The sequence below is a fragment of the Falco biarmicus genome, chromosome 9 (assembly GCF_023638135.1).
Source record: "Falco biarmicus isolate bFalBia1 chromosome 9, bFalBia1.pri, whole genome shotgun sequence".
Taxonomy (NCBI): domain Eukaryota; kingdom Metazoa; phylum Chordata; class Aves; order Falconiformes; family Falconidae; genus Falco; species Falco biarmicus.
The window spans coordinates 1,902,243-1,928,044 of NC_079296.1; the positions used below are offsets into that span (position 1 = coordinate 1,902,243).

At 40.0% G+C, this 25,802-nt stretch overlaps 1 protein-coding gene across 13 annotated transcripts in view; it reads right to left on the reverse strand.

Moving 5' to 3' along the window:
- Positions 1-599: 599 nt before the first annotated feature.
- Positions 600-25,802, reverse strand: part of RALGPS1 (Ral GEF with PH domain and SH3 binding motif 1) — a 120,283-nt gene continuing 95,080 nt past the window's right edge. For 11 of the 13 annotated variants that reach the window (XM_056352977.1, XM_056352988.1, XM_056352976.1 and 8 more), the window contains 11 exons: positions 25,709-25,776; positions 19,422-19,490; positions 11,727-11,853; positions 10,840-10,991; positions 9,636-9,687; positions 9,266-9,346; positions 7,271-7,376; positions 6,370-6,462; positions 6,090-6,195; positions 5,014-5,105; positions 600-4,233 (listed from right to left, as the gene is read on the reverse strand). In XM_056352977.1, coding sequence (XP_056208952.1) covers positions 4,204-4,233; positions 5,014-5,105; positions 6,090-6,195; positions 6,370-6,462; positions 7,271-7,376; positions 9,266-9,346; positions 9,636-9,687; positions 10,840-10,991; positions 11,727-11,853; positions 19,422-19,490; positions 25,709-25,776 — 976 coding nt within the window. In that variant the 3' untranslated portion in view covers positions 600-4,203. Of the gene's footprint in view, positions 4,234-5,013; positions 5,106-6,089; positions 6,196-6,369; positions 6,463-7,270; positions 7,377-9,265; positions 9,347-9,635; positions 9,688-10,839; positions 10,992-11,726; positions 11,854-18,283; positions 19,091-19,421; positions 19,491-25,708; positions 25,777-25,802 lie in introns of those variants that run through there. The other 2 variants (XM_056352987.1, XM_056352989.1) reach the window with 2 other exon arrangements.

Consider the following 25,802-nt stretch of genomic DNA (forward strand, 5'->3'; position numbering starts at 1 on the left):
GTCAATATTTCCATGATCGTTTCCAAGAGAAAGTTCTGCTGGACCTCTGATTGCTAGGCTATCCCTTGTCAGCTGTGCTCAGTGTTTCAAGGTTCTCAGTGAACCTTGATTTCATTACTGAAATCAGAAAGAAAATTTTGGATTTTAATAACAGAAGATATTATTATACACACCTACACTGATATACTGTGTAACGAAGGGCAGATCATTTTATTAGTGGATGAAGTGGTTTTTTTCCTATTGATTTCAGTGGGTGGAGCTGGGAATCCAAGTGTGTAAATAAAGTTTAATTCTAAGTGCAAAGAATTCACCTTGTTACTCAAGTCAACATGCAAGTTTGGCAGCAATAAACTGCATTTCTTAGGAAAACAATAGGATAGGTTCATCTCTACTTCTTTGGACTTTCCAAATCCCACTTGAAAGAACTGCAGGTTTGGAGGTTTTTCAATTTTCTGTTAGAAATTTGGATTCTGTTGTATTTATACTATTAAATGGCTAAACATTGTGCAATAAAGTCTGTTCAACTGTATTACCATTCATTCACAAATAAAACATGCTTGCTGCCTTTGAGCTAAAATGTTCCTTCTATACCTCTACTATTCTTTTTCAGAATATTTTATTGTTAACAGTATACATACTCTGCACATTTTTAAATTTACAACCAAATGCAATTGCTGTTGAAGTAAACAAACTTTTTTTTTTTTACATTAAAGTATTTAATTAGTGAAACAATCATTATCAATGTAACAAACTGAAAAATACAGCAACTCGATACAAGACTGAGGTAACAAAATACTTTGCCAAAAACCTAGATTCCAACACCAGGGTTATTATGGGTGAGACAGTTCACAAGAATTATAGAAAGAATCCTTACACAAATGGCATGCAGTGGACTGCTGGAAAATACAGCCAAAAATAGTGCAACAGTTTTCACACAAAACAAACCAAAATGTTGAGATTGATTTACATTATAATGTGACAAATAAGTTGCAATTTGAAAACTACCTTCTTTGCCTCATTTTAGTGCTATTTGGAAAAAACCATGCATTTTGGCACTGAATTGCATGAAAATTGCACATTAATAAATTTATAAAATTGCCTACATACATTTTATATCTTCACAACTCTGAAAGTAGTACTTTCAAGATAATGTTTATTTTTACACAACTATTGCAGTTATTCTCTTTGATGGATGAGAACTTGTATGGTTTGTGATACTTTTGTAAAAATGCTGTATTAATCAGTACTGATATGCAATATGTTGCATTTCAACAGCAGCTTTCAATTCACCTTGAAAGTACCAGATGACAAGCAAATGGTACCAAATGACAGTATGAAACCCCAAATCAGCAGCTACAAACTGTTTAATACTTAAACTCATTTAAAATTGGTTTAAGATATTTTAGTAATATTCTTACACTGCTGTAATTCTGATTTTTTTTACATAGTGCAGCCATTTCACAACTGTGCTATGCTGAAAAGATGTTCACCTGACTATTGTGTAAAACTATTATTCGCTATGTTGAGGATTGAGTAGGATTGAAGGGTTTAATTTCTGCACAGATTAATCCTCTGACAGTGACAAATGACACTGCCTTTCATTCATGCCACATTGTTCTGGGGCTCATCATGGTTTCTGGCAAAGACACTTCCTTTCTAGTTGGGAATCCGTTTTTCAAGCAAGTGAAAACTGACCCTTTTGTAACTTCTCCAATAGACTCTGTGGCTTGCAATTTTGAGTAAAAGTATATTTTTGAAGGCTAGAACACTCTACATCTTGTCCATACAGTAACATATATGAGACCCTTAAACTCTAAAAGCCATTAAATTCTGAGTACGTACAGGCTCATTCTGTCACCACTGAACCAGTCAGCAATTACTGTTCTTTCCGAGGGAGGCTTGTTAAACGTAGCCCAAAGTTGTTACAACATCCATTACTTTATCTCAATTGCAAGATGCTGGAAAAAATGTCATGAGTCCTCATTAGTGTTCACTTCCACTACATCACATGAGAAATGAGTAAGTAGTTACATGCCTCTAATATATGTACATTTCATGCCAATAAATATTCCGTTTCAATTTTAGCTTATAGTTAAGACAGATCAGGTGAATCCCTTTTAAGGAGAAAGGGCTGCTAATAAAGTAATAAGCTTTAAAAAAACCTCTTGACTTCAACAGTTCGGTTTCGCTTAGCGTGTCATCATTTTGGTCACCATTCTGCATGTGGTTCAAACCCTTCAAATGCTAATAACACACAATACGCATGGTCACAGGTGGCATATTCATTAAAATGGCAGTCCACGCAACACTTGCATCTTCATAAATAATCTCCTAATTAACCACAAAAGTCCACAGGTACAGAATAATTCAAATTGTATCATATTCTAACAGTCTGAAGTAATTTACTGGTGACAGGATTTTACTTCATTCATTGTCTCTAATGGCACTGCATGCTCTGCCCTCCCAGATACTGATATTTTTCCTAGTTCAAAGCTGTCTTACCTTAGCAAAAAAGGAGAAAAAAAGGTATAAATGTATTTTGCATTACACTCTTTTCACAGAACTCCCGAGCTATCAAAGAAGTTTTCTCAACTTTACAAACACTTTCACATGTCCCAGGATCTAAATGCATTTGTTGTCAGGAACCGGTTTTCTTGAAAAGCTGGTATGTATTAGGCTTCATTCTCAGGTTTGTAACATGAACACTTTAAATAACACAAAGGTTACAGATTACCTACATTTAACAATATGAGTATTTTTTTTGTTGTCATAAGAGAAGTTTCAGTATCAAAAATTAAAAAATCATGTAAGTCCACAGAATAAATACTCCTAATGCCAGGCAGCTTGTTCGAATACAGGCTTTGTTCAATTAAACTGACTTCCATTTTTCTCATAGTTTGTCACCTAAAGGCTGGCTTGCAAATTTATCCTCTGTGCAATCTTAGGAAACTCAGAAGAAGCTTTTGGATGAGTTCTGAATACTGATGCCTTACGGCAAAAGAGTTTCAAACAGAAAAAGTGCCAAACTTAGCATGGCAACAGAAAAAAAACCCCAACCACAGGGGCACTAGGGCACAGCAGGGACACAGCTATGGATGTGGAGAGAGTTCTTTCAGAGGAGAAGGCTTAGTTACATTCTTTTTTGTTGTTGTTGTTTTCTGGACACTGGTGTGGAAGATTCTTTGTACTGGCTCCACTGTCAGACAGTCTTCCCTAGCTCTCATTGCCACCATCATCTCACAATAGCAGCACCATGTGCCGGCACTGTATGTCATAAAGTTGTGTCATGTACTGGAGTTGAGTGGAGCCGAGTCACCCGCAGACAGAACAGAAACAACAATACAGAATCACCCTGAGGAGCCAGGGCACGCGATACGTAATACCCGATTACCTGCTTCCATGTACCGGGGGATTTAAGATGAACAACATTCAGACTGAATTAAAAACCAAACTTGTAAGCAACTATGCCACTGGTAAAGAGAATGAAAGATGACCTTTAGCACAAAACAAATTTAAACAGCCTTAAATCCATTGTCAGGCCATTCCTGAGTAACAACTGAGCAAAAAGAAAACCAACTGTCCTGTGCCAAAATACATTTTTCCCAAATAGCTCAAATGTGAACAGCAGAATTGTCCAGAGATTTGATACAAAATCTGAGGCAGCCACTTCGCCAAGCAACTCAGTGCACTTAGATTATAAAAATGTTGTTCCACAATTTTCTATTCTAGTTGACACTTTGCAGCAAGTTAACACTGTCAATCATTCTGTGCATTAGAAAGAACTGAAACCCAACATGGGCCAAATATTCTTCAGTCACACAAAGCAGCTTAACAGTAAAAAGAACCGTTTAAAAAAGAATAGGCAGAAGATATGATGCTCAGTTTGTGGTCAAACATCAGTTCCTGGCAGTCTCTGACCACAAAAGGCTGAGGGCTCTGGAATCCTGCAGGAGTCAGTATTAATCTTCTGTCCATTTAACCTTCTGCTTTCACTCAGGGCATGAGACTACATCTGGTCCTAAGGACAACATTCACTTTCTGCTTTTAAAAGCTGTGTCAGAATCACTTTCAAGTTACGTAGGAAAGTGCTGAAATATTTGTGGCTGGCTCATGTCAGAAAAAACATTCTCCTCTTCCTCCTCAGAGAACAATAGCTTGTTTCTTCAGTTTGGCACTTGAAGTCGCACCAGGTAGGAGAGCAAATTATTCGAATGACATTAGATTAGCAGGTACCTGGAAGAGAATTTCAATTATCCAGCAGCATAATGCTCCTGAGCCTATTATGGCATTGGGAAACTGCAAGGTTACAAAAGGCTAATAATTTATTATCCAATGTGACGAGTGGAATCGGTCCCCAACAGACGTGAAAAAGTGCTAACCCCATAAATGACAGGAAAGATAAAGACTCAAATGATTTTCCTATTCATGGACCAAACCCAGCCAAAGTATTCTAAGATGTCATCAGTATGCAGTGGGGGGTGGGGGATGTGTGTGTAAAGAAGATTCTCAAGCTGCATCCTGTTTTAGGTCCTATATGGATGAGCATCCTATTAATTTAACCTCTGGAAATCCTTTTAAGAATGAACCTTTTCCTCAAGAGAAGAATGAGACTGCTATGTAAAGGACACTTTTTTTATAGGACACTCTTCAGTGGCACTTACAGATTCCTCCAGTCATCCGAGGAAATGTTAGCATGTTTGCTTTCTTTATCCATGAGAAAGCCCCTTCTGAAGTAGAGATGGGGTTACCTCACTTGAGGCAGTGAGTGCAAAGGTTATATGCTGTTAAGGGAACCAAACCTAAATCTGCACAAAACCTGATTTGGTGGGAATTCTGTAGCTTTAAGTATTTTTTATTTCTCCTATTGGAAAGCTTGATCAATGTACAAAATGAGAAGTTACATCTGTCCCCACAGGATATGTGTGCACACAGATTGAAAAGAGTTATCTTTTCTAGTAAGGATTTTCTGGAAAATATAATAAAGTGGGTAGAAGTTAAGTTTCACAGCCTTACCTGAGGCTTGTTGCTTTTGCATGCATCATCCAAATGCTTATGCCACAATATTGCATGAAACCTTGAACCGGTCTGGAACTTGTAAACATTGCCTGCAAAAATAAAATCAAAAGCTCTAAATTTGCAGACAGACATGTAGTTTCAAGGGATTCTAATTTCTGTGCAGAAGCCAAAATCCTGAAGTAAGCTGTTAATCTGCACCTCAAATGGTCAAACAGGACATTGCTCATATAATAGAGACCATGTGAAGCATGTTATCCAGCAGTCCTTGGGCGAAGGCAGTATGGGAACATACGTGGCCTGTGAAACTACGAGGGGTGTGCAGGCAGAGAGGCCAAACTACAGCCTGAATTTCTTTTACTCCTAACCACAGTTAGGAGTTGTGGTTACTGCCAAACTTCATATGAACATTTTTTGGTATTTGTGAACTCAGTTTTCTTCAACGGCCTATTGCAAGTTCCCTCTGCGACCCGTTATTTTGTAAATTGTTTCTTGCAATCTTTGTGCATTTTAGTCAACACCCAAGAGATGCACTTTGCACAGTAGATGCAAACGCATGTCCAGCACCAAAGCTGAAAATGTGAAAAGTGAAGGAAGCCTCAAAAAACTTCATGTAACTACTCAAAGTGCAAAATAACTCTGGTGGCTTTCTGATCTTTTGAAGTTTTTGAAGTTTAATCAAGGGATGTTTGAAGGATTTTTGTAATATTTTAATTGGTCTCAGTGTAAGTGACATGGACCAACTTTAAGAAAGCTATTCAGAAACCTGGAGATCAGGGTATGTGCACACATGGACATGCCACAATCTCATACTGGTTCGGCAGTTTCTGCAAAACTTACCAGTAACCGTCAAGATACAGCAATACCTCTGTAGGCAGCACAGAAGCACTACGACATATTGTAGAAGTGTGTTCATTTGTACCCTCCCTTGAAAATACTACATCGAAAATCTTCCTCTTCAGTCTTTTAAATGAGTGCCGCTGCAAGTTCTATAATCTACAAACTCATTAACAGAGATTAATCTACCTCCTGTCACAGAAATATAATGCAGACAATGTCCATCCTGCAACATCTACCTTTGTCAGGGTTATTTAGCTGGAAAATATCAGGATGCTCAGGGTCGTCAGGCAGTGCCACCATCCAGCCCACAATGGAGACTTTTTTACCAGGTGTAGATTTATACTGGAAGAGACAGACAAGTCAGTCACAGCTGAGACTGTAGTAGGAATCGACTTTTGATTATAAAAGTTGTACAGGCATATGGCTTAGCCTGGAACAGCAAGCACACTTTGAACACCCTTCCAGATCTGCTTACACATACACAATTTTTGTTTATAGAATAAATTCAAAGCTTACATGTTTTCTTTCGGTGCCTCTTAAAGATTTTGCTCCAAAGTACAGAAGAGTTGATCCTGAAAGCATAACCCAGTATCTAGTCCATGAGGAGAGCTGAATCAGAAAGGAAAAAAAATTAGGAAAAACTTTGCTTATCTCTGACAGTTCAAAAATCTATTCACAAACAAGTCCAACAGCTACCGAAGTTAATTTCAGAAGCAAGGGAGAGTTAGGTAAGGAGTATCTCCTGGTATAAATCAGCCTGGCTACCTAAATTTGGATGGATGGCTGTGAATACAATCCATCTCGTGTATCTCATGAAAATATCAGGACTGATTGCTTCACAGCAACATAGTGTGCTGCCTTCTGCTGGACAGATCTTAGACTTCACGCTTGATCGGTAACATTTACTGAGAGGACATCTCTGCAATTCTTAGATCTTTTAGCACTGAACAGTAGGGTTGCACATAAAAAATAGTAACTCTTCAGAAAACAAAAAATTACCAAATGCATAGGACTGGAACCACGTGAAACCTGTGAATTTAGGTTAAGTATGAATTACTGTGACCTTTATGCTATGGGTGGATGCCCTGCAGCCTTCCCATTTCACCACAATACTAAAATTGCTGCCCTCACAGAAATGCATACTGATTTACAGAGCTGCTTTACTCTTGCTCTGCTGTCACAATCTAGAGTCATTACTTGCAAATGCAGGGAGAAGCAAAACTGCTGTAGATCAAATGACATACAAAAGTTACAAACTTGTTAGAACAGTTAAAACTCTGAACAGAAAATAATTTTAAAATTGATAATAACAAGGAATATTGCTTTGCATGGTGTAAAGCTGCAGGTTTGATCTAATCCTCCAAATCAGAAGAGCCACTACTGAATTAGAATTACAGGAAGAATTAGAATCACTTACAGTAGGTTTCTTGCCCTCTTTGAGCAATGTTTTTCTTCTTAATGGCCCTTCCATGGTAATGACTCCTGTGGAACTACCTAATGTGCAGCTGCAGGCCCCTGTTGGGCTGGAAAGACAAAACATTGCTGTATTTGAACAGAAAAATAAGGACAAGAAGCGAGCAATATAATTTAGCTCCAAATACATTTTTCCTGCATTCCCTTGTATCATCTGACACTTGACTGTATATGTATATGTATATGTATTTTTCCAGACCTGCACAGCAAATAGGAACCAGGATCCTTGAAAAATAGCAAATCAACAAAAGGTTCCATTCCAGGGGCTGAGACATGTAAAAATAAACCAAAACACAACACATTTTGAGGCTCAAAGTCAAAGGGAAAACAAGCAATTTTCTGTTTTATTTTGGTTAAATTACAGAAATGATCTGGATTTCTGGAAACTGACAGCTTAAAATTTTGGCACTAAGAACTCCCACAAATGTAATTTTATCTTATTATAAACTTTAGCTATCAAAAAATAATGTAAGAAACTACCTTGGCTAAATGGAAAGAAGTTGAGAAAACTTTGTAACAACGTCAAATAATTTACTGCACAGCAATTAAAATATTTTTTCCTTTCCCAGGACAAACATAGAGCTTCCCACATACAACAGTGAAAAGGTGCTACAACTGAAAGAACCCATATACAGGCTAAGTTTGAAATGTAAACAGCCATTAATAACATAGCAACCAAAGACTGACTGGTAAGTAATGATATATTAGAATTATCTGCTCTCTTCATGGCCACGTGACCACAGCCCTGATATTCCTGTAAAGGCCAATGTAATCTCCCAGAGCCAACTAAATCATGTCTAATAATGAATACAAGGAAAAGGACATCTGTATGATCTACGACTCACTATTCTGTCTATGAACAAGTATGACGGTGTCATACAAACACAAGCTGGTTAAAGTGACATACACAGCCACACCACCTGTGCAAGAACAGCACTCCAAGTTGGCAGGTGCATCCCCTTGGATTACATGGAATTGCCTTATCTGTGCTAATGTGTATTGTTGCCAACTCTAGTTTTCTGACAGAAGTAGTAGAAGATTCCAGAAAAGGAAGAATGAACACAAGCATTAGATTTACTTGATGGTGGATTAACACAAGAAATGTATTTTAAGGAATAATTCTTCTTTGTAGATGTAATAGGTTTTTCACATTATCTTCTTACATTTTATATTTCTAGCTTGTATACACTTTTGAAACAAATCTACCGTGGACATGTTAAGGGAGTATCTTCCAGAAGCAGGTATAATAGCTGAAATACTGTTCCAATATTTATTTCTTTACTTATTTATAATGTATGTAGTTTTGTTCCTGTCTAACTTCTAACTCATGCTGCTATCAGATGTTACTAGCTCATTATATCAACATTTCTACACTACCTGAAGCAAACTAATTTATATGTAATAAAAACTGACTGGATTTAAACTCCAACTAAATCTCAGTATTTGCAGAATACTGTTTTCAGGGCCCTATTTTCTTTACGGTTTGTATATACTTCTCCACTTCCCACTACCACTATAGCTCTGTGACACAAACAGACGTTATGGGTAGCTGTCCTGCAAATCTGGAAATAAATTGTGAGAAAGGGTCAGGAAGGTATACTTCTGGTATCATTATTTGCCATAGAAGGCAAAGGTGGCCTTTGTGACAAACCTGCTTCTGTAATGTCCTAAAACCCGGAAGGAAGCGCTAGTGTTCTGCAATGTGGAAAACCAGATATAGTTTGTTAAATCAATAGCTAAACTGAGTTTCATCTGAATGGGCCACACCCCTGCTTTAGCACGAACAGTAATTTTTACAAGCAGGAGGGGAAGACTCCCACCAGCTGATACCGCCGTACAAGGATACTTCTGGACACAAAAGGCGTTATGCTAGGAAAGTGCAGAGACCTAAATGGAGGTTTAGCACCATACACTGAGCAAGGCAGACCCTGAACTGTACCTGTAGACACAGCTTCGACTCCTAGGAGAATTCCGGATCGGTACCCTCCAGTTAGGCCCCAGCGTGGCATATAAACGACCCCTGTTTGTGAATGCAAATATCTGATGAGGGAAATTCTAGTCTGAGACTTCAACAGTTACGGTTTGGTAAGCATGACAGAGATAGTTCCCAATCTTTTTAGGTCCACAGAAAGAAAAAGCACAGTAACTTTACACTGCTTTGTTTCAAAATGTTTGCCATTTTTTCCTACTGATCAGTAATTTGATAAAAATAACTACTGATTTAAGGCTTACCTGTGTTAGGGATAATTTGTGAATTTCTTAGCTAAGTCTGTAAAGTGCTCAGTGAGTGCACATGAAGACTAACTCACCTTTCAAGCCCTGATGGCAGCTCCTCACTAAATTCTGAGCTTTCACTGCTATCTAGAAAAAAAAAAAAAAAAAAAAGAGTAGTACAGAGAAGGAGTAAGAAAACCACCCAAGAGAAAATATAAAGCCAATGTATGTGGATCATCAGAATGATCTTTATATAGTACCATGGAAATTGCTTACTCAAATCATGTTTCATAGTTGAAGTCTTTAGAGTTCATAGTAAAATCTGAAGTTGGAAGAGGCTTACATGAGCCTTCCCATTTATAATATCTGACTGATGAACGAAGTCATTGTCACCGCTGTGTTTAAATACCAGACATCTACATGTTACTTTAATTTTCATTATGCTGCTTTTCCTTTAAAAGCTGACAACTTCAGGAACACAAAATACAGTTACTTTGGATGACAAGATTTCTACCACAAGACCTGTAAGTGGACTGAAGTTATTAGACGTGGTACCACTGTTTGTTTTCAGCACGCAAGCACACCTGTAACAGGGGATGTGCCAGCCGGCTGCTGCTGCTGGGAGCCGTAACAACCAAGGTGATGGTACTGACAGCGATAGTCCCTACTTATCCTCCAAGCCTGTGACCAATCCTCCCTCCTTTCCTGGCACAGCTCTTTAGCTCAGTTTTAATTTGCCCAGGACTGATCTTCTAATGCTCTGCGTAACACAACAAGCTCTGCCTGTATTTTCACAAGTTCAGAGATCATCTCAGTGTCAAACCCTTCCCGGCCAAGCACTCTGCCACCTTCACAGTCCATTTCCTACTCTAGAAACAGCCTGAGCTGCGCGGAAAGTGCCTTCTCCTGCTCAGAACACAGATTCTCGATCACTTTGGTTTTATTATAATTATTTTGTTAATTACAATACCATAAAGTAATTGCCGTCCTGTTGCACACGTTCATTTCATCTCTCTTTTCAAGTCCCGGAGAGCGCAGCCAAGAGGTTTTCGCAACCCCTAAGCGACACCGTTCAAGCCGCAGTGTCCCCCGTGCGGAGGCAGCCGGCCGGACACGCACCCCGGGTCAGCGGCGCTCCTTCCCCCGGCGAGCGCCCCGGACGCCGCGTCCCACGCGGGGCGCCCCCGCAGCCCCCAGCCCGCAGCCCCCAGCCCCCGGGCAGGCGGCGGGGGCCCGGCGCCGGTACCTGCGCGGCCGCCCCCACGGCTGTGCCCCGGCGCGCGCTGCCCGCCCACCTACCTACGGAGAGGCCGTTGGCGAGCGGTGCGCGGTGCGGGGGGCCGCGGGCCGGGCTGTGGGCCTCCAGCACGCTGTCATCCAGGAGGTGGCGCGGCTTCTCCGAGGGGAACGTGGCGCTTTTGCTCTCCACGACGCTGAGCTGGCACATCATGCTGGGACGGGAGAGAACGCAGCCCCCTGCCGTCACCCCAGGCCCCCGCCCGGCCCCGGCCCCGGCCCCAGCGGCGCGTTACTCGGCGGCAGGCGGCAGCCCCGCTCCCCGCGCTCCCCGCGCTCCCCGCGCTCCCCGCGCCCCCGGCCCCGCTCCGCACGCGCCCGCCCGGGGCGGTGGTACAACAGCGCGCGCTGGGCGCCCCTCACCCAGCTGCACCCGCGCATCAACGCGCCGCCAGCGGCCTTCTCCCCGACCCGTTAACTGTGCAATGCGGTGGGTGCTGCGGCCCCACCGGGGAGCGGGTGCGCTCACTTAGCTGGGCACATGGCAGAGGAACGTTTTCTAATCCTCATTACCCGGGTAAAACAGCGCAAACGGGCACAGCTTTCCTGAGTACGGTGTGCCAAGCAGCTAGTAAGTCTCCTTAGTTGCATTAGCAAGATGTTTAAAAAGCAAAAGAAAAAAAAAAAAAAATCAGTTACGCACACCAGGCACAGACAGACCAAAGTGGATACACAGCTTTCAAGAACTGCCAGCGCCTGGCACTAGCAGAGAACGGTGTCAGCAAAAATAAGAAAGTGTCAGGAGAAAACCTTGAGAACACCCAGTGCAGTCGGAAGCACTCTCGCAATACAAGAAACGGAAGAGACAAACACCAGAGTGCTCTCTGCTGCTATCTTAAACCTTTGTGATGCACGAAATCGCCCAGCGTGAGACAGCCTGGAGTACCCACTTGTTTCCCAGGCTGTGACTCTTCCTGTGCCTTGGTACAGGAGGTGTAGGTAGGCTGGCTGCTACGGAGGCATCAGGACATGTGGGTCTCCTGCTGAATTTCATAATTGCTGACACGTCAGACGGACCTAAAAGACAAGAGACCATTTAACATTGAACTGATGCAAAACCCAGAAATGTCACGGGCCTCTGTGTTTAGCCACCGATTAAAAGGAATTGTTAGGATAACCAAAAGGCACAATTTCTGAAAAACTGTTTCTTGTGCATTAGGGTTATACCATCCATTTCTGTTACGCATTCATCTCTATATTCTTGAACTGTCTGGAAGTAATTTCTAAAACAGCTTTGCACATACTTTTAACAATGAACTCCTACAAAAAGTCTTGGCACCCTTGCAACAGCTGGATGTGCCAAAGTGTAACATGCAGAGCCATGAAGTCGGTTTGTACTTCGGGTGTGAGCAGGAATGCTCACACATGTTTTGAATTTTGTTCACAACTCTGTGTTGTAAATAAACTGTAAACAGTCTGCTCACACTGACTCACAGCTTGAGCATGTAAGAGAAAGCAGGGGCTTTTCATGTATCTAATGGCCAGACAGATGCATTACTTCTCAATCATCTATGAGCTCTAGAGATGTCTAACTGCAATTATCCCTCCTCTCATTTTACAGATTTTATGAGGCCTCACAGAAAACATGGACAAGCTGTTCTTTTTCCAGTTCCTTGATGCTGTTTGCAAAAGGCCGGCATTGAACTTTGCAATACAGTGGAGAACAACATGGCCTATTGTCATCCACAGCGAATGCAAGACTATGCTCGGCTTCACAATAAACAGTTGAGATTTCACTTTTAAACATTTAGTTGTGACACTGGTGCTTGTGAAAGAAGTGGGAACAGTGGTCATGAAAGTGTCATCTGCCCTGTATCTACCTCCAGACTTGGTAAAGCCCAGGCAGCAGCGAAACAGACTTCTCCCTGTATCACAGGAACCACTTCTTGGAGGCTCTAGCGACCTTAGCTTTGCCAGCTTCTGGCCTTTAACCTAAAACCACTCATTAAGAGATTGACACATCACACACAACTATCACCAGAATCCTTACAAAAGCACTGGGACTCAAACTAGTGATAAACAGAAAAAAACACTAACAAACAAAACCCTCGCATTCCAGGGCACAGTTTGACAAGAGGGTACGAAGGTTCGCTTCTAACAGATGGTTCTGAGAGGGTGGCTGGTGACTGCAACAGGCTCCACAAGGAAGTGTTCACAGCACCAAGCCTGTCAGAGTACAAGGAGCATCTGGAAAATGCTCTTAGTAATATGATTTAGTTTTAGGTAGTCCTCTGAGGAGCAGGGAGTTGGACTTGATGATCCTTATAGGTCCCTTACACATTGAGATATGATTCTACCTGCTATACAGGCTACTCTATCTCTCCCCAAGCACAAAGTTATTAATCAGTTTCTTCTGCCTTGAACAGAGGATTCATGAGACGCAAGAAGAAAAGAGGACAGCCAGTAATGAGCTTGTCCTAGTTAGAGGCAAAAAACACAAGCAGATGAAAGATGCTTTACTGTTAATACCCCCTCTGCAATATAGACTTGTAACAAGTTGTATGAAATAGAGGAGTTAATTCCAAATTATGTGTATTTTTATTTCCCCATAGTCTCATGAATTTCACTAGGAACTGGGTCATGACTAGGAAAAATTGCAAAGGTTTTTCCCTAGCAGGAAGGGAAAAAAAAAATCCCATCCACACAGTGTTCTGAACAGTTGAGCAAACTGTTCATTGTGCTGTTTTGTTAACAATGAAAGGAGCCTCGAGACACGCAGAAAGAGGAAACTGCTTCTAGCAATAGAAAAAGGGGAAATGAGCTTGTTAGAGGAACCTTCAGTCGTATCACTCATCAGATCATCAACTGAGTGGGAGAACAAAAAGAGAAAACAGTTACTAACCCTGTTTTCTACCACATTGCTATATACCATCTTATATAGGACAGCATTTTTGCCTGCCTGTCTTCGCTACCATCATGCAATTGAGAATTTGTGAAATGTGACACCACTGGCACAAGTCACTGGCATAATGTGGCTTCAAAGAAGATCTTATGCTTAAAGGCCACATGCAGGTTTTTTTTTTTAAATAACAGTAAAATGTACTTTTAATCATGACTTGATTCAGAGTAACCAGAACCATACACCTGGGAGGTCGGAAGAGGGCTCAGTACAATGTTCTGCTGCATTTTCAATTAAAATTTTGCATTTGGTCTATAAGATGATGTCGGAAGCTTTTCCCCTAAAGACAATAGGGTCCATCTTCCTCTACTCTGTGGAGTCTAAGCACAAGAATATAAAAAGTATGAATCTGAGCAAAACCAGGTGGTGACTAAAAACTGTTTGAATTTGTACTTCACCATTAGGTCTGAAAACATTTTCTGTTGCATTACTAGCAAGAACATACATTCTCTGAAGTCTTTTACTACAAGTTTTGATTATGAATTCTTAAAATTTCTGCAGAGACAAACCAAATGCATCCAGAAGTTTCAGAAATGATCACAAGCTCTTTTACTTGAAAACCTCCAGCCCTTCTGACTAACTACGTTCACAAAAGGTGCTCTCTACGTGTTTTATTTGTATTGCCTTTCCATCAGATATTTTTCAACTTGCAAGCAGTAAAATACTTAGGACTAGTGAGGTGTTTACTACCTGCTAAGAAGCTTTTTAAAATATATTGGAACTGAGACCCAGTAAGAAGACAGTGGCAGCTGAAAGGGAATTTCCCTGAAAGTTATGAGCATATATCAGCAAGAGTTTAGTCTGGAACTCAGCACAAACTTCAGTGTTCAGGCGGCCACTCTGAGGTTACCATCACACCTTGCAGTGCATTAAGTCACTACTTGTCCCTTCGTTTGGCTGCAGGCTTGGTTCAGTTTTCCGTTGCTTCCTGTCATGTCATTCTGCTCGCTCTTTCTGTGCCAGTTCTCAACCCTGACTTACAGTAAGTTCCTTTAAGTGGATGACCTCATAGTTCCCTGAGAGCTACTGAAGCATTTTGTTTAACAAACTGTTGAAACTACAGCCTGTGAAAGAGCAGCCATCTCAAGGTACAGCCCTAAATGAGTACCAGTATGGGCCAGTGCTTTTTCACACAGAAACTATGCCACATGTTAAAATAACTGTAATACATTAAGAGTTTAAAGGTTTAAATTTCTTACAGTGGAGAGTCACAGAGCTGAAAGCAATAAGACTGATTAATCTGATTCTAAGACAATGTTCATTGAAACAAAGCATGGAGACTGCACCAAAACGACTTTATCCACCAAAAGAACAGCAAAATAACAAGTCTTGTGCTGACACAATCAAGCCATTACGAAATCAAAGCCAGCTGGATTTGACTCCAGGTATTTTAAAGTATTTATAGGTTCAAACATTATTGCTACCACAACCTATAAAAATTAAGAGATGTTGTCTACCAACAAGAACAGTACTTTGAGAGATTTCACTCTACACTCCTTAAGTTTGTTAAAAAAAAACCCTGTAACAAATGATGTAATGCGTCTAAAAGGACAGCCTACCTCAGACCGAAATAAGATTGTAGAATCAGACTTCAGGTTAAAATACTGCCAGGCTAAGGTGAGATGTATGAAGGGTGACAGAATCTGTGGAAATAGGTACAGGAGCCGTACAACATAAGCCAACAGTTCCTGCCTGGATACCTTGCTATTACACGTGGCAATCACAATTGTTTTCACCAGTCCTGTGAAAGGAGGTAATGGACTGACTCCAATTCCTAGTTAGGTGCCTTTAGTGAAGATCCGGATGACAGAGAACAGAGTGCTTTGTGGGGTAAGACCAAGACAGAAATATCAGCTGTGCTGGTGTCACTGGCTGAAGCAGCCATTTTCTGTGTAGTTCTGCATCCTCCTCATTTCCAAGACAAGAGATGAAACTAGATACAGTTTGGCTCTGTTAACTCTGTGCTAAGGTAAAAAGAATCTGAGCTTAAAAACCCTTACACCTGCTCTGCTGCCAAATGTCTATGAAGAAGAACTGAGAAGTTGGGAGTTCTCCTTAGGCAGGACCTGTGCTGCAGGACACACTCGGTTCAGCAAGGGGTCTGGGGTGCAGAGGGTGTCAGCGTGAGCTACGGGGCACAGGGGAGGTGACCTCATTTCTGTAAAGGGGTAAGAGACAAAAGCGCATGTGCCAAGAACAATGCCAAAGAGGGTAACTGGTGAGATACTGATGAAAACTGCACAGACCGAGGGATGTTTATGGACATACCAGACTGCTGAGCAATTAGCTGGGGAAGCTATGCCTGATACTGCTGATAACAAAATTCCAATATTTAAATTCATTTGAGACCGAGTTATTTTGCCCCTTTTTTTCCAGTAAGTGAAGTCATCTGCTACTGCTAACTCTCCTCTTTACTCTCCTGGCTCCACTCCTAGTGCATACTGTTACCATGATTGCTATTCTGTTATTTTGCCGTTCACGGAGACAAAGCACTCTTAGTAGGATTTTCCAGTCAGCTGGCATGAACAAGGGTTAGTTTGGTTTTCATTATTTCTCAGCATCATTTTCAAGACTATGCTGACATGCACAAAAATAATGTATAAAAATATTTAAACATTATTAAGAATTTGTTTGTGTTGGGGAACGTGAGACAACTTCATCAGAGTAAGCGGAGTGCTGTTCAGAGATCTGGAGCAAGAACATTTGGAAAAGTTTACACATATCCCAAAGGAACTCACTGTTTTTTCCTTTGCATAATTTTTCCATGAATAATCCTTCAAATGTTATAAATGAATGTTACTTTTGCAATCCTTCAGTGGACATGTGAACATTTACAGTCTCCAGAGCTTTTTTTTTTTTTTTTTAAAATTTAAAAAAAAAAGGCAACAGGGTGAAGGAGCTACAGTTCACAATTTTTCTCCACTAAAAATCTAATCTATCGATAAAACAATACTAGGCATCCAAACAAAAAACTGAAGATGAGTTGCATATGATGTTTAAAAACAGAGTGACTTTTCAGGAAGGTAAAACAGCCTCAACTATTTACTATTTTTTGGTGAGCAGCTAAGAAGTACAACTGACACTTACCAGCTCTGTTTCTAAAACTATTTAATAAAGACATTCCAAGCCACAGACTCTCTAGTTAAATCTTCTCTGTAAAGTTTTACTGTTCTGTTGCCATTGTAACCAAAGTCAGTGGGTGATAATTAAAACTTTCAAATAGAAAGACCTACTTACAAAACACACAATAAAGAACTTAAGAAGAATTCTGTGCAGAGAATCAAGAATGATGCAAAAAAATTAAATCTAGAATGACGGCTATTGTAAAAGCATAGTTTCAATTTTCAGAGTATTGCTTTGTAATTCAGCTAAAGCCTATCAATGCATACAATATGCAAGGGACATATATGTTAGGGCTGCTTCTCAGACGAGAGCAAACTAAGAACAAGAACCAGTCTTTGGTTGCACCTCTCCATGCGCCCCCAAGCCTCCCAAAAGCCCATTAAAAAAGAAAATGTGTTTTGGTCAGACCAACTGAAGCCTGCCTGCCCTCTTCGGGAACAGTATGCAAAGGATTGTGCTGCAGAGGTCAGGAAGATGATTTTGGTTACTGAATGGAAGTACTCTTTTTTTTCTAAAGGACTATGAACTTTTTCCAATACCATGCCCTGGGAGTAAAGGGAACATAAGCAGGATTTTTTTACTTCTGCCACACGATCCCTGTTGCTGTAATTAGTGTCCTATTCTAATCTCCGCCTCCACTCTACCTAACAGCAAAAGGTACAGGCACATTCATAAAAAGAAATCTGGAAACCTTATTGTGTAGTGCATTTTCATTATTTATCTTTTTAACCTTAAGGACAATAATTGGTATGGAATATTAGTCTGTTTACTTTGGCAATCAAAAATTTCTAATTCTAGGAGTATCATAGGAAGGAAAAGATCAATTCACTGTTTCATTCTAGACTTTATATTTTTAATCTTCCCCAAATCCTCATTCTCTTTTTTTTTTTTTTTTTTTTTTTTATTTAAGAAGAGTATGTTAAGTCTAGGAAAACATTCAGTAGAAATCATGATTAAGACTGCTGCAAAAAAACTGCCCAGCTTTGCTGCACTGCCCTTTCCCCCTCTAAAGTCTTCTTTCACTGACAGTCCAAAGGAACCACAATTTTCTCAAATGCCTTCTACTTCCCTAAAGCACGTCCTGCTGTTTACATTTTCCTTCGAATCATTCCCAGCTTCTTTGGTTTCTATCTTCCACTTCTCCAGCTATAGCTTGTTCTTTTTTTCTTGATTCCCTTCAGATTCTCAATGATCCTTTATTACAGCTTTCAGCAGATTTTCAGGGTAAATGAACAGGTTTGCTTTCCTTAAATAATCAGAAAACAGCTTGAAGAAGTGTAATGCCAAACTTCATTTAGTAATCAAAAAAAGCCACGATACGGACATTTCCTTCCACCCTCAAACTCAACTGATTTGCTTTGCGCAAGTAACCTCCCATCCTAATCTTAAACAAGCAAACAAAAAATGAGAGATTGAGACCCAGAGTACATGGTATTCTTTAGCTTCACTTTACTTCTAGGTTCTATTTTTTAGAACCTATTTTATGTTTACAGGACTACAGAATACAACCATTAGAAGATGTTTCTTCATAGCCTCCTCAAATCTGTAACAAGAAGTTTGGCTCCATTTTTTTTTTTACAAATGCTACCATTTACCAGCGCCAAGAATGCCTGGAACAGATACACAGTGTGTATCATCTCTCTCGATGTAGTCTTTGCTTTATGTTCAAATTTGCATTAATTTAAAGGTTAATTCCAAATGCATGGCTTACAGTGAGGAAATAAACACTGACATGTATGTCAATCTTCTGTAATGTCTATCAATAACAACAATTATGAAAAAGAGAACTTTCAATCACATGGGCATGTTAACTTACAGAATTACTGAATCACAGAATGGTTTCAGTTGGAAGAGACCTTAGAGATCATCTAGTTCCAATACTTTTTCTTCCCATAAATTTAAGTGTAACAGTGAATCATGCTGGGTTGTTACCTCAGGATACTAACATCCCTTAATGGGCCAGTGCAGCTTAGGCAGGTGCAGCTCCATTCACTCTGTCTCCCTTGCTGTTATGAAAAACCTGACTGCATGTGTGAGGAACTAGTTCAATCTTCTTGGACCATTCAATTCTTGCTTACTTTTTTTGCTATGATTGCCAGAAAGGGACCAGTTCAGTGATGTGGACACAGAAGGTAGTCTGTTGATACTCACAGATGAAGCATCAAAATGTACAAAACAGGTCCTAGCAGAGTTTGCCCAGTAGTACTCAATCCAGTATCTCCAAGAGTAGGACTGTGGAAGTATGTTAATAACGTAGTGAAAGATGAAATTACAGTACAGACAAGATCGCAAGTTTAATATAGTTAGCAAGGACAACAGCAAACTAGACAAGGGCACCAGAAACCTGGGGCACTTTTGGCTGCGCCACTCTATCAAGATCAACTAACCATGTCTCTTAACATAGTTCAGATGCACAGCAAGCACACTTGAGTGTATTTCCTTCAAATGCTTCCTGAATGGAAGTGGTACTTTCCATTTCAGGTGTTACTTCTATGGAATCGCTAATTGTCAGCATTTGTGTTAGTTACACTGCGCGAGTGGAATGTGCAAAACCGGTACTTACACTTCAGCAAAAATGTTGAATTTCTTGCAGCTGGATCAGCAGGGTAAAGCATGAGCTTGGATGACATCCCTGTTGGCAGTGAAGGCATACCCATTGTGAAAGCATAGCTGCAGGGAAACTCTGAAGTTTGGGTTCAACAAAATACATTAACCAATCCTTTAAAAAACCCCACTTTTTGCAGAAATTATTCCAGGTGACTGCTCTGGAGACAAAAAAAAACCCCAAAACCAAACCAGAGCAGAAAAGTCCCTTGTCCTCTGGCTCTTCTATATATTCGTAATATATGCCTTGGGAGTAATGGCTTGGTAGTTAAAATAAGCATCAGTAAACTAGGACATTAAAGAGACTTGCTTGGTAGGAAGTCACAGAAAGCAATAGAAAGTGGTAAAGTTAAAAATCAAGCATGAACGTTCTCTTCCTGATAACTTTATATTTGGTTTGACAGAACAGTCCTCTGCAATTTTGGTGAAGCTTTGGTCTATTAGGAAAAAACACACAGACACTAGTTCTGGATGGATTTAGCGGTTGGTAACAACATGTAAATCCCTCACATTTGTCTGGTATTAATATCTTTCAAAAGTACTCAAATGAGTTGTAAAAATTTGTAGGGAAAGTATCACAGAGGAAGAGACTGGAAATGAATGTAAGTCTGAAACTAAAGAGCAGGGTTTTCTGGATGGTCTGTAAACTTTTGTGACGAAAACTTAATTCTTCCACTTCTACCTTAAGTACAGCGTAAGAAAAGCAGACACTATGGACATGAAGCAATAACCAAGCACTCGCAAAAGGATTAGACAATCCTCATTTCCACAGAATGATTGGCTGCTAAAGCACTTAGCACAAACTATTTATTAGTTGCCAAAGCAACCAGTAAAACAAATGGCAAAATTAAATGTCAAACTCAGTGTTTACATGGAAAATGACGGTGTGGGTTTTGCTTTTTTTCATTCTAAAATGCTGGGACTGCTGTACAGACGTCATCAGTGTAGTATACCTACTTTCAGAGGGTTACAAATGTGTAAATATCCCAGTCTTTCTTCTTCCTGCTTCTACATTTTCTACATTTTTAGGTCCTACATATCAAAAAGCTGAATGGACTCAGCATAGTGGGCTGAATGTTACCCCAACAATAAAAAAGAAAATACACCTATTTCAGACTAATTGCTCCAGATTCCTGACAGAGTGGTAACAAAAAAACTCTGGTCTACTTATTCTCCTCTCAAGAATTATACCAAGACCTACTTGGAAAAAACAAAAAGGAAAAAAAAGGAGGGGGTGAAAGTCCATCTGTGACTATCACACACGAAACCCCCAGAATAAGGGCTGTCCCACAGCTGAGGCACGGCTGTTGCTAAAAATGATTTTTAAATGCTAACTTCAATGAAGAGGCTTGTTAAAAATCACAGAATCATGAAGACCAGCCTTTCAGTCACTTTGGATTAGGTATGATTTTCTGGATATGGTAATTATTGTGACATTATTTTATCTTTTCATGTTGTCTTCCAGGACAGGATAAACACTGTATTTCAGAGAACAGGTACCCTGTTCTATATTCTGATTAGCACTACACCCTTAACTTTTCAAAATAACATTAAGATGATAAAAGAACACGCATAAAGTTTTCTATACTGAGCTACACTTGGTGTGCAAATCCTAAGGAACTTCAGTTGCTTAGAAGGGTAACTTATTTGCCATATATTACATTGAATATTTTCTTTTGTTCTGGGAAAATGTATTGAGTTATACCTTCCAAAACAATCTTGTCTAATAGCTGTACCATAAATGTACTGGGCATCTCCTAGCCAGCACTGCAGGAACACAGATGTCTTTTACAGCTAATTCAACTGGAAACTGTGAACAGTTAGCATGCTGTAAGCTCTCAGCTACATTCTCTCTCGCAAACTGTAACAATGCAGAATGAACAGACTTAACTTGCTGCCAAGGAAGTCGTGTGAATCACAGAGTTCCTTAAAGCATACAATTTAAAGCTCCTTTTTAAATTCTACTTGCAAGAGACAAGAATCTCTGCAGCATTATGGAAGGCATAAAATCTTCCTGTGAAAGCACTATTCACAATTATATATGCATTTGGTAATTAAATGAGACCATCTTAGCCACTAATACACAAAACATAGCTTGTTGTGAGACATTCACTTTAATCAGATGTCTGCCTCCTGTTTGAATTTACTGGAAAACCAGCTGGCAACCAAACTGGAAAATGGACACATGGTTTTCTCCAGTACTTTGCAAACAGAAACACTGAAGGATTTAACTGTTTTTATTGAGCCACACACTCATAAAGATACTTTAAGGGGAAAAAAAATAAACCCACAATGTCCCTGGCTAGAGTAAACTGTTAATCTTCTTTTGAAAGAGAGAAAACTGAAGTTGGGTAGGAGATAAAGTCATAATGATGGGAAGGAAAATCCACTTCCATCATCAACACAAGTAATTACACTTTAGGACATGAAGACACTATTGTTACCTGCACTCAAATCCATTACAGACTTTGGAATTATTAACAGTGACATCAAGCTTTTTCTCCATATCTGGAAACACACAGCAACCTGTAAGAAGGCAGTATGTCGCGTGCACAACTCAACTAGACTTACTGCTATTAGAAACACATTAACTTTCAGACTATCAGGAGAACTGAACTGATGACTGCACCTACGGGCTATGCCTTAAACGATTGACAGGAACATTAAATTACTGCCTGAACTATTCTGATATCTTCTCTTATCGTTACAGCTTGCTGACTGCAAAGGATTTACTCCTGGCACACAATGGCTAAAGTGGAAATAATCTCAAATTATAATTTGAATTCAAATAAAGTTGACTCAAAATATCTTCAAATGTGCGATTTTAAATTCTTCATGGTCAAATATCTCATTACTGATATCTGAGTATTTTAGCTCAGATTTATTCAAGACTAACATATGGCTATACTTCTATTTGTTGATGTTGTGAAATAAACAATCAATTATTGCCTTCATGCTTAGTTAGATTTCAGTTTGAATTCATGCTAACTTACTTAACTAACCTTCACCAGGAATTAATTTTTTCAGAAAAAGTACACTGGATTCCCTTTAGTAGCATTTTTGCAGCCCCATACGTGCAGGTCACTAAAAAAATCATGTGGGTATTACAAAATGCTGGTGGCATTCACTGTCTAACTGGCAGTAAGTGAGAACTCTCCAGCTAAGCAAGAAATACAGCAGTCCACAAGGGTGTCAAGCTTTTGAAGGAAATACTAACAGAAGAATGGAGCAATCGGAATGATTCAAGACTTGGTTTCTAGTAATCATATTAATTCTCACTCTGAATAAAGCAACTTTACAGAGCAGACAGGGACAACTGCAGATTCAGAAGGGGAAGTTCACCCTCCCCTAATACTGCCAGATACCATATGATCACACATTCAGTTGAAGAGATACTACTGAACATTGTCCTCATCAGTATTTGTTGACTCCAGCTGAGCTCACTGCAGTATAAAGCCATATTAATTGCCTGGCTCAGGACGGTTCAAAGTTCTTGTTTCCAACTTTGGAACTGTATTTTTAATTGCCTTCCATTACAGCTGTAATAAAGCGTAGGCCCTCAATTCAGAACTGCAGAGTATTGGTCATAATCACAAACCACGCTGCTATGACTGAAGTTAGAACTTCCACAACCATCCTAATGAAATGTTAATATCAAACCCCTAGTGTAAAGCATTTAAACAGGAGCAATACAAAGTGAAACCCAGAAAACAAAAAAGTTCACGTGTATGTCTGCTTTGCATATGTAAAATATAATCATATGAGAACAACTACTTAGTTTTAAATTTCAAGGTTGAGAAAGTAAATCCTCATGGAAGTAAAATCACCTATTACATGAGGTTGTGGGCTGACCTCGGCTGGCTGCCAGGAGGCCACCGAGGCGCTCTATCACTCCCCCTCCTCCACAGGACAGGAGGCAAGAAAATAAACACACACACAGACAGACACACAGACACACGAAAACAAAAAAAAATTATCCTCTGCTTCCCATCAGCAGGCAGTGTCCAGCCCCTGCCTGGGAAGAAGGGCCTCAGCACTCACAGCAGCTGCTTCAGAAGACAAACGCCTCAATGACAAATGCCCTCCCTCCTTTCCTTAGCTCTGCCTGCTGAGCACAGCGTATGGCCGGGGGGATCTCTCTGTGGTCAGCTCGGGCCGGCTGTCCTGGCAGTCTTGCCTCACAAGCTCCCACCAGCCTTTGGCAGAGACAGCCTGGCCGCTGGGCGAGCGCCGACACTGCTGGGTGAGCATTGACACTGCTGGGCGAGCATCAACACCGGTGCCTTCCCAACACCTTCCAGGTACCAGCACCACGCACAGCACTGTGAGCGCTGCTATGGGAAAAGTTAACTCCTACCCAGTCAGACCCAACATACATATGTACAAAGAATGTCTTAATTCAGAACTCCTTTTGAACTTACCTGGTTTTTTTAAAAAAAATTCCTCCTATTTCCTTGTATTTTACACTACAATTAATAATACTAAGCACTGAGGGAGAAAGTGCCTTCCTGAAGAAATGTTCTCTTCCCAATTATGATTTCTATAGATTTTACTCCTTATTCCTTAGAACTGCACAGACTGAAGACCAGGTCAAATATTTATGTGACTCTGGGAGCAGCACTCACAATCCTGACAAATGAGAGTTTCCCTGTAACTGACTGGCCATGTGATACTGAGAAAGGGTTTCACAGCACCCAACACGAACAGCTGGGACGCGGAAGAAAAACACCCTTATTTCTTTTTCTCTTTCCATACTTAGCATCTTCCTTTTTCCTTCTCTCTTTCACTTTGCATGTCTCTCATTTGGTAAGAAAAGACATTCTGAATGCCAAATGAAACTGCTTGTCAGATGTGCTCTAGACCCCTTGGGTTTTTCATATCCACACATGGTTTAACGTAATTTACGAGACAGAAAATTGGCCATTCAGGTTTAAGAGACTTAAACAGAACAGCTTTTGAGCTAATGGCTCCTATAGTAGTAAGTACATTTCACATATCTGATGTTTGTTTAGCCTGTTCATAGAAATGAACTGTGTTGTTACACCTGACTTGTTTTGGTCAAATTACGGATGGTACTGTCATTTTTTTAAATGTTGCTAAAAGCTATTACAAATCTTTTGTCCTCCAGCTTTACACAATGAAATTGTCTCAAATTTATGTGTTCACACAGAAACCTGAAAGAATTTCCCATGTTATTGACTGCATTGATTTGTTTGTACCGAAAGAGTGCTCTTCCATCTTCACTTATTAAATGGTAATGAAAATGTACGCATTTGTAAAAAAAAAAAAAAAAACAGGATCTGATTTCTGTTCCAATGCTAACAAACACTCACCCTGTGTTATCCCTCAAACTGCGACTGTGCATATACAAGTCAGCAATCTTTACTGATGACTTATGCTACTGTTAATACCTCCGAATTACCAGGTTTGGCTTCTGGACAAAGCAGCTCACAGCAATACTATAGGGAATCACGGCCCCTCAGTAGACTCTGAAATGTTAACAAGGTTACTGGGAGACTTGGTATCAATACTCGCAACCTTGGCAATTAGCACTGCTCAATGCCAGGGATTAATTTTAGGCATACTGCACTGTAGCCGAGTTTTCAGTCTCGGCAGAGGAATGTCAATAGGCTTTATGGTACCTATTAAAAATGTGAAACCCATTAATAAATCATCTTAAAAATGCTCCCCTCTGCCATTGAGGTCAACCTGTTCTCTGGAAAGGCAAATAACAGTACATCCCTCCTCTACAATCTCTGCAAATTACATATCACTTTTGAAATCAAGGCGTTTTCACTCAAGATCAATGGATTTGTTTTGCCTAGTCAAATGAATGCTGGTATGTGTGAAAGCAATCTTGATATGTGTGATATAATTTGTTACTGTAAGAACCTCCAAAGGTGAATATCATAAAGGAAGAAAATTATTTAAGACAAAGGACAGTACTAACCCAGGTACAAGCTGGCTACGTAGAAATTTGCAATAAAAATCAGATCTTTTATAACCATCAGAAGGGTGGTGTTCTGGACCAAGGATGTTCTGAAACTGGGCATACGCATGGAAAAGGATCAGTTCTCTGATAACCCTTACAAGATAATTCTGTAATTGCAACAAAATCTCGTATTTAAAACTGATTAATTCCTCCAAAAACTCTCCGATACAAATTAGGTTTTCCCATATACTTCAGTGGAGGACTTCTGAATTAAAATTATTTCCTTACTCAAATTTTTAAATGAAGTTTTATACCTGCAAGATCTTCTTTGGAGGAAACCAGTCGAGGAGAGCTGTTACCTGGCTCAATTCTTAATGATAATCTGGAAAAACAAGTTTTTAGAGAAAT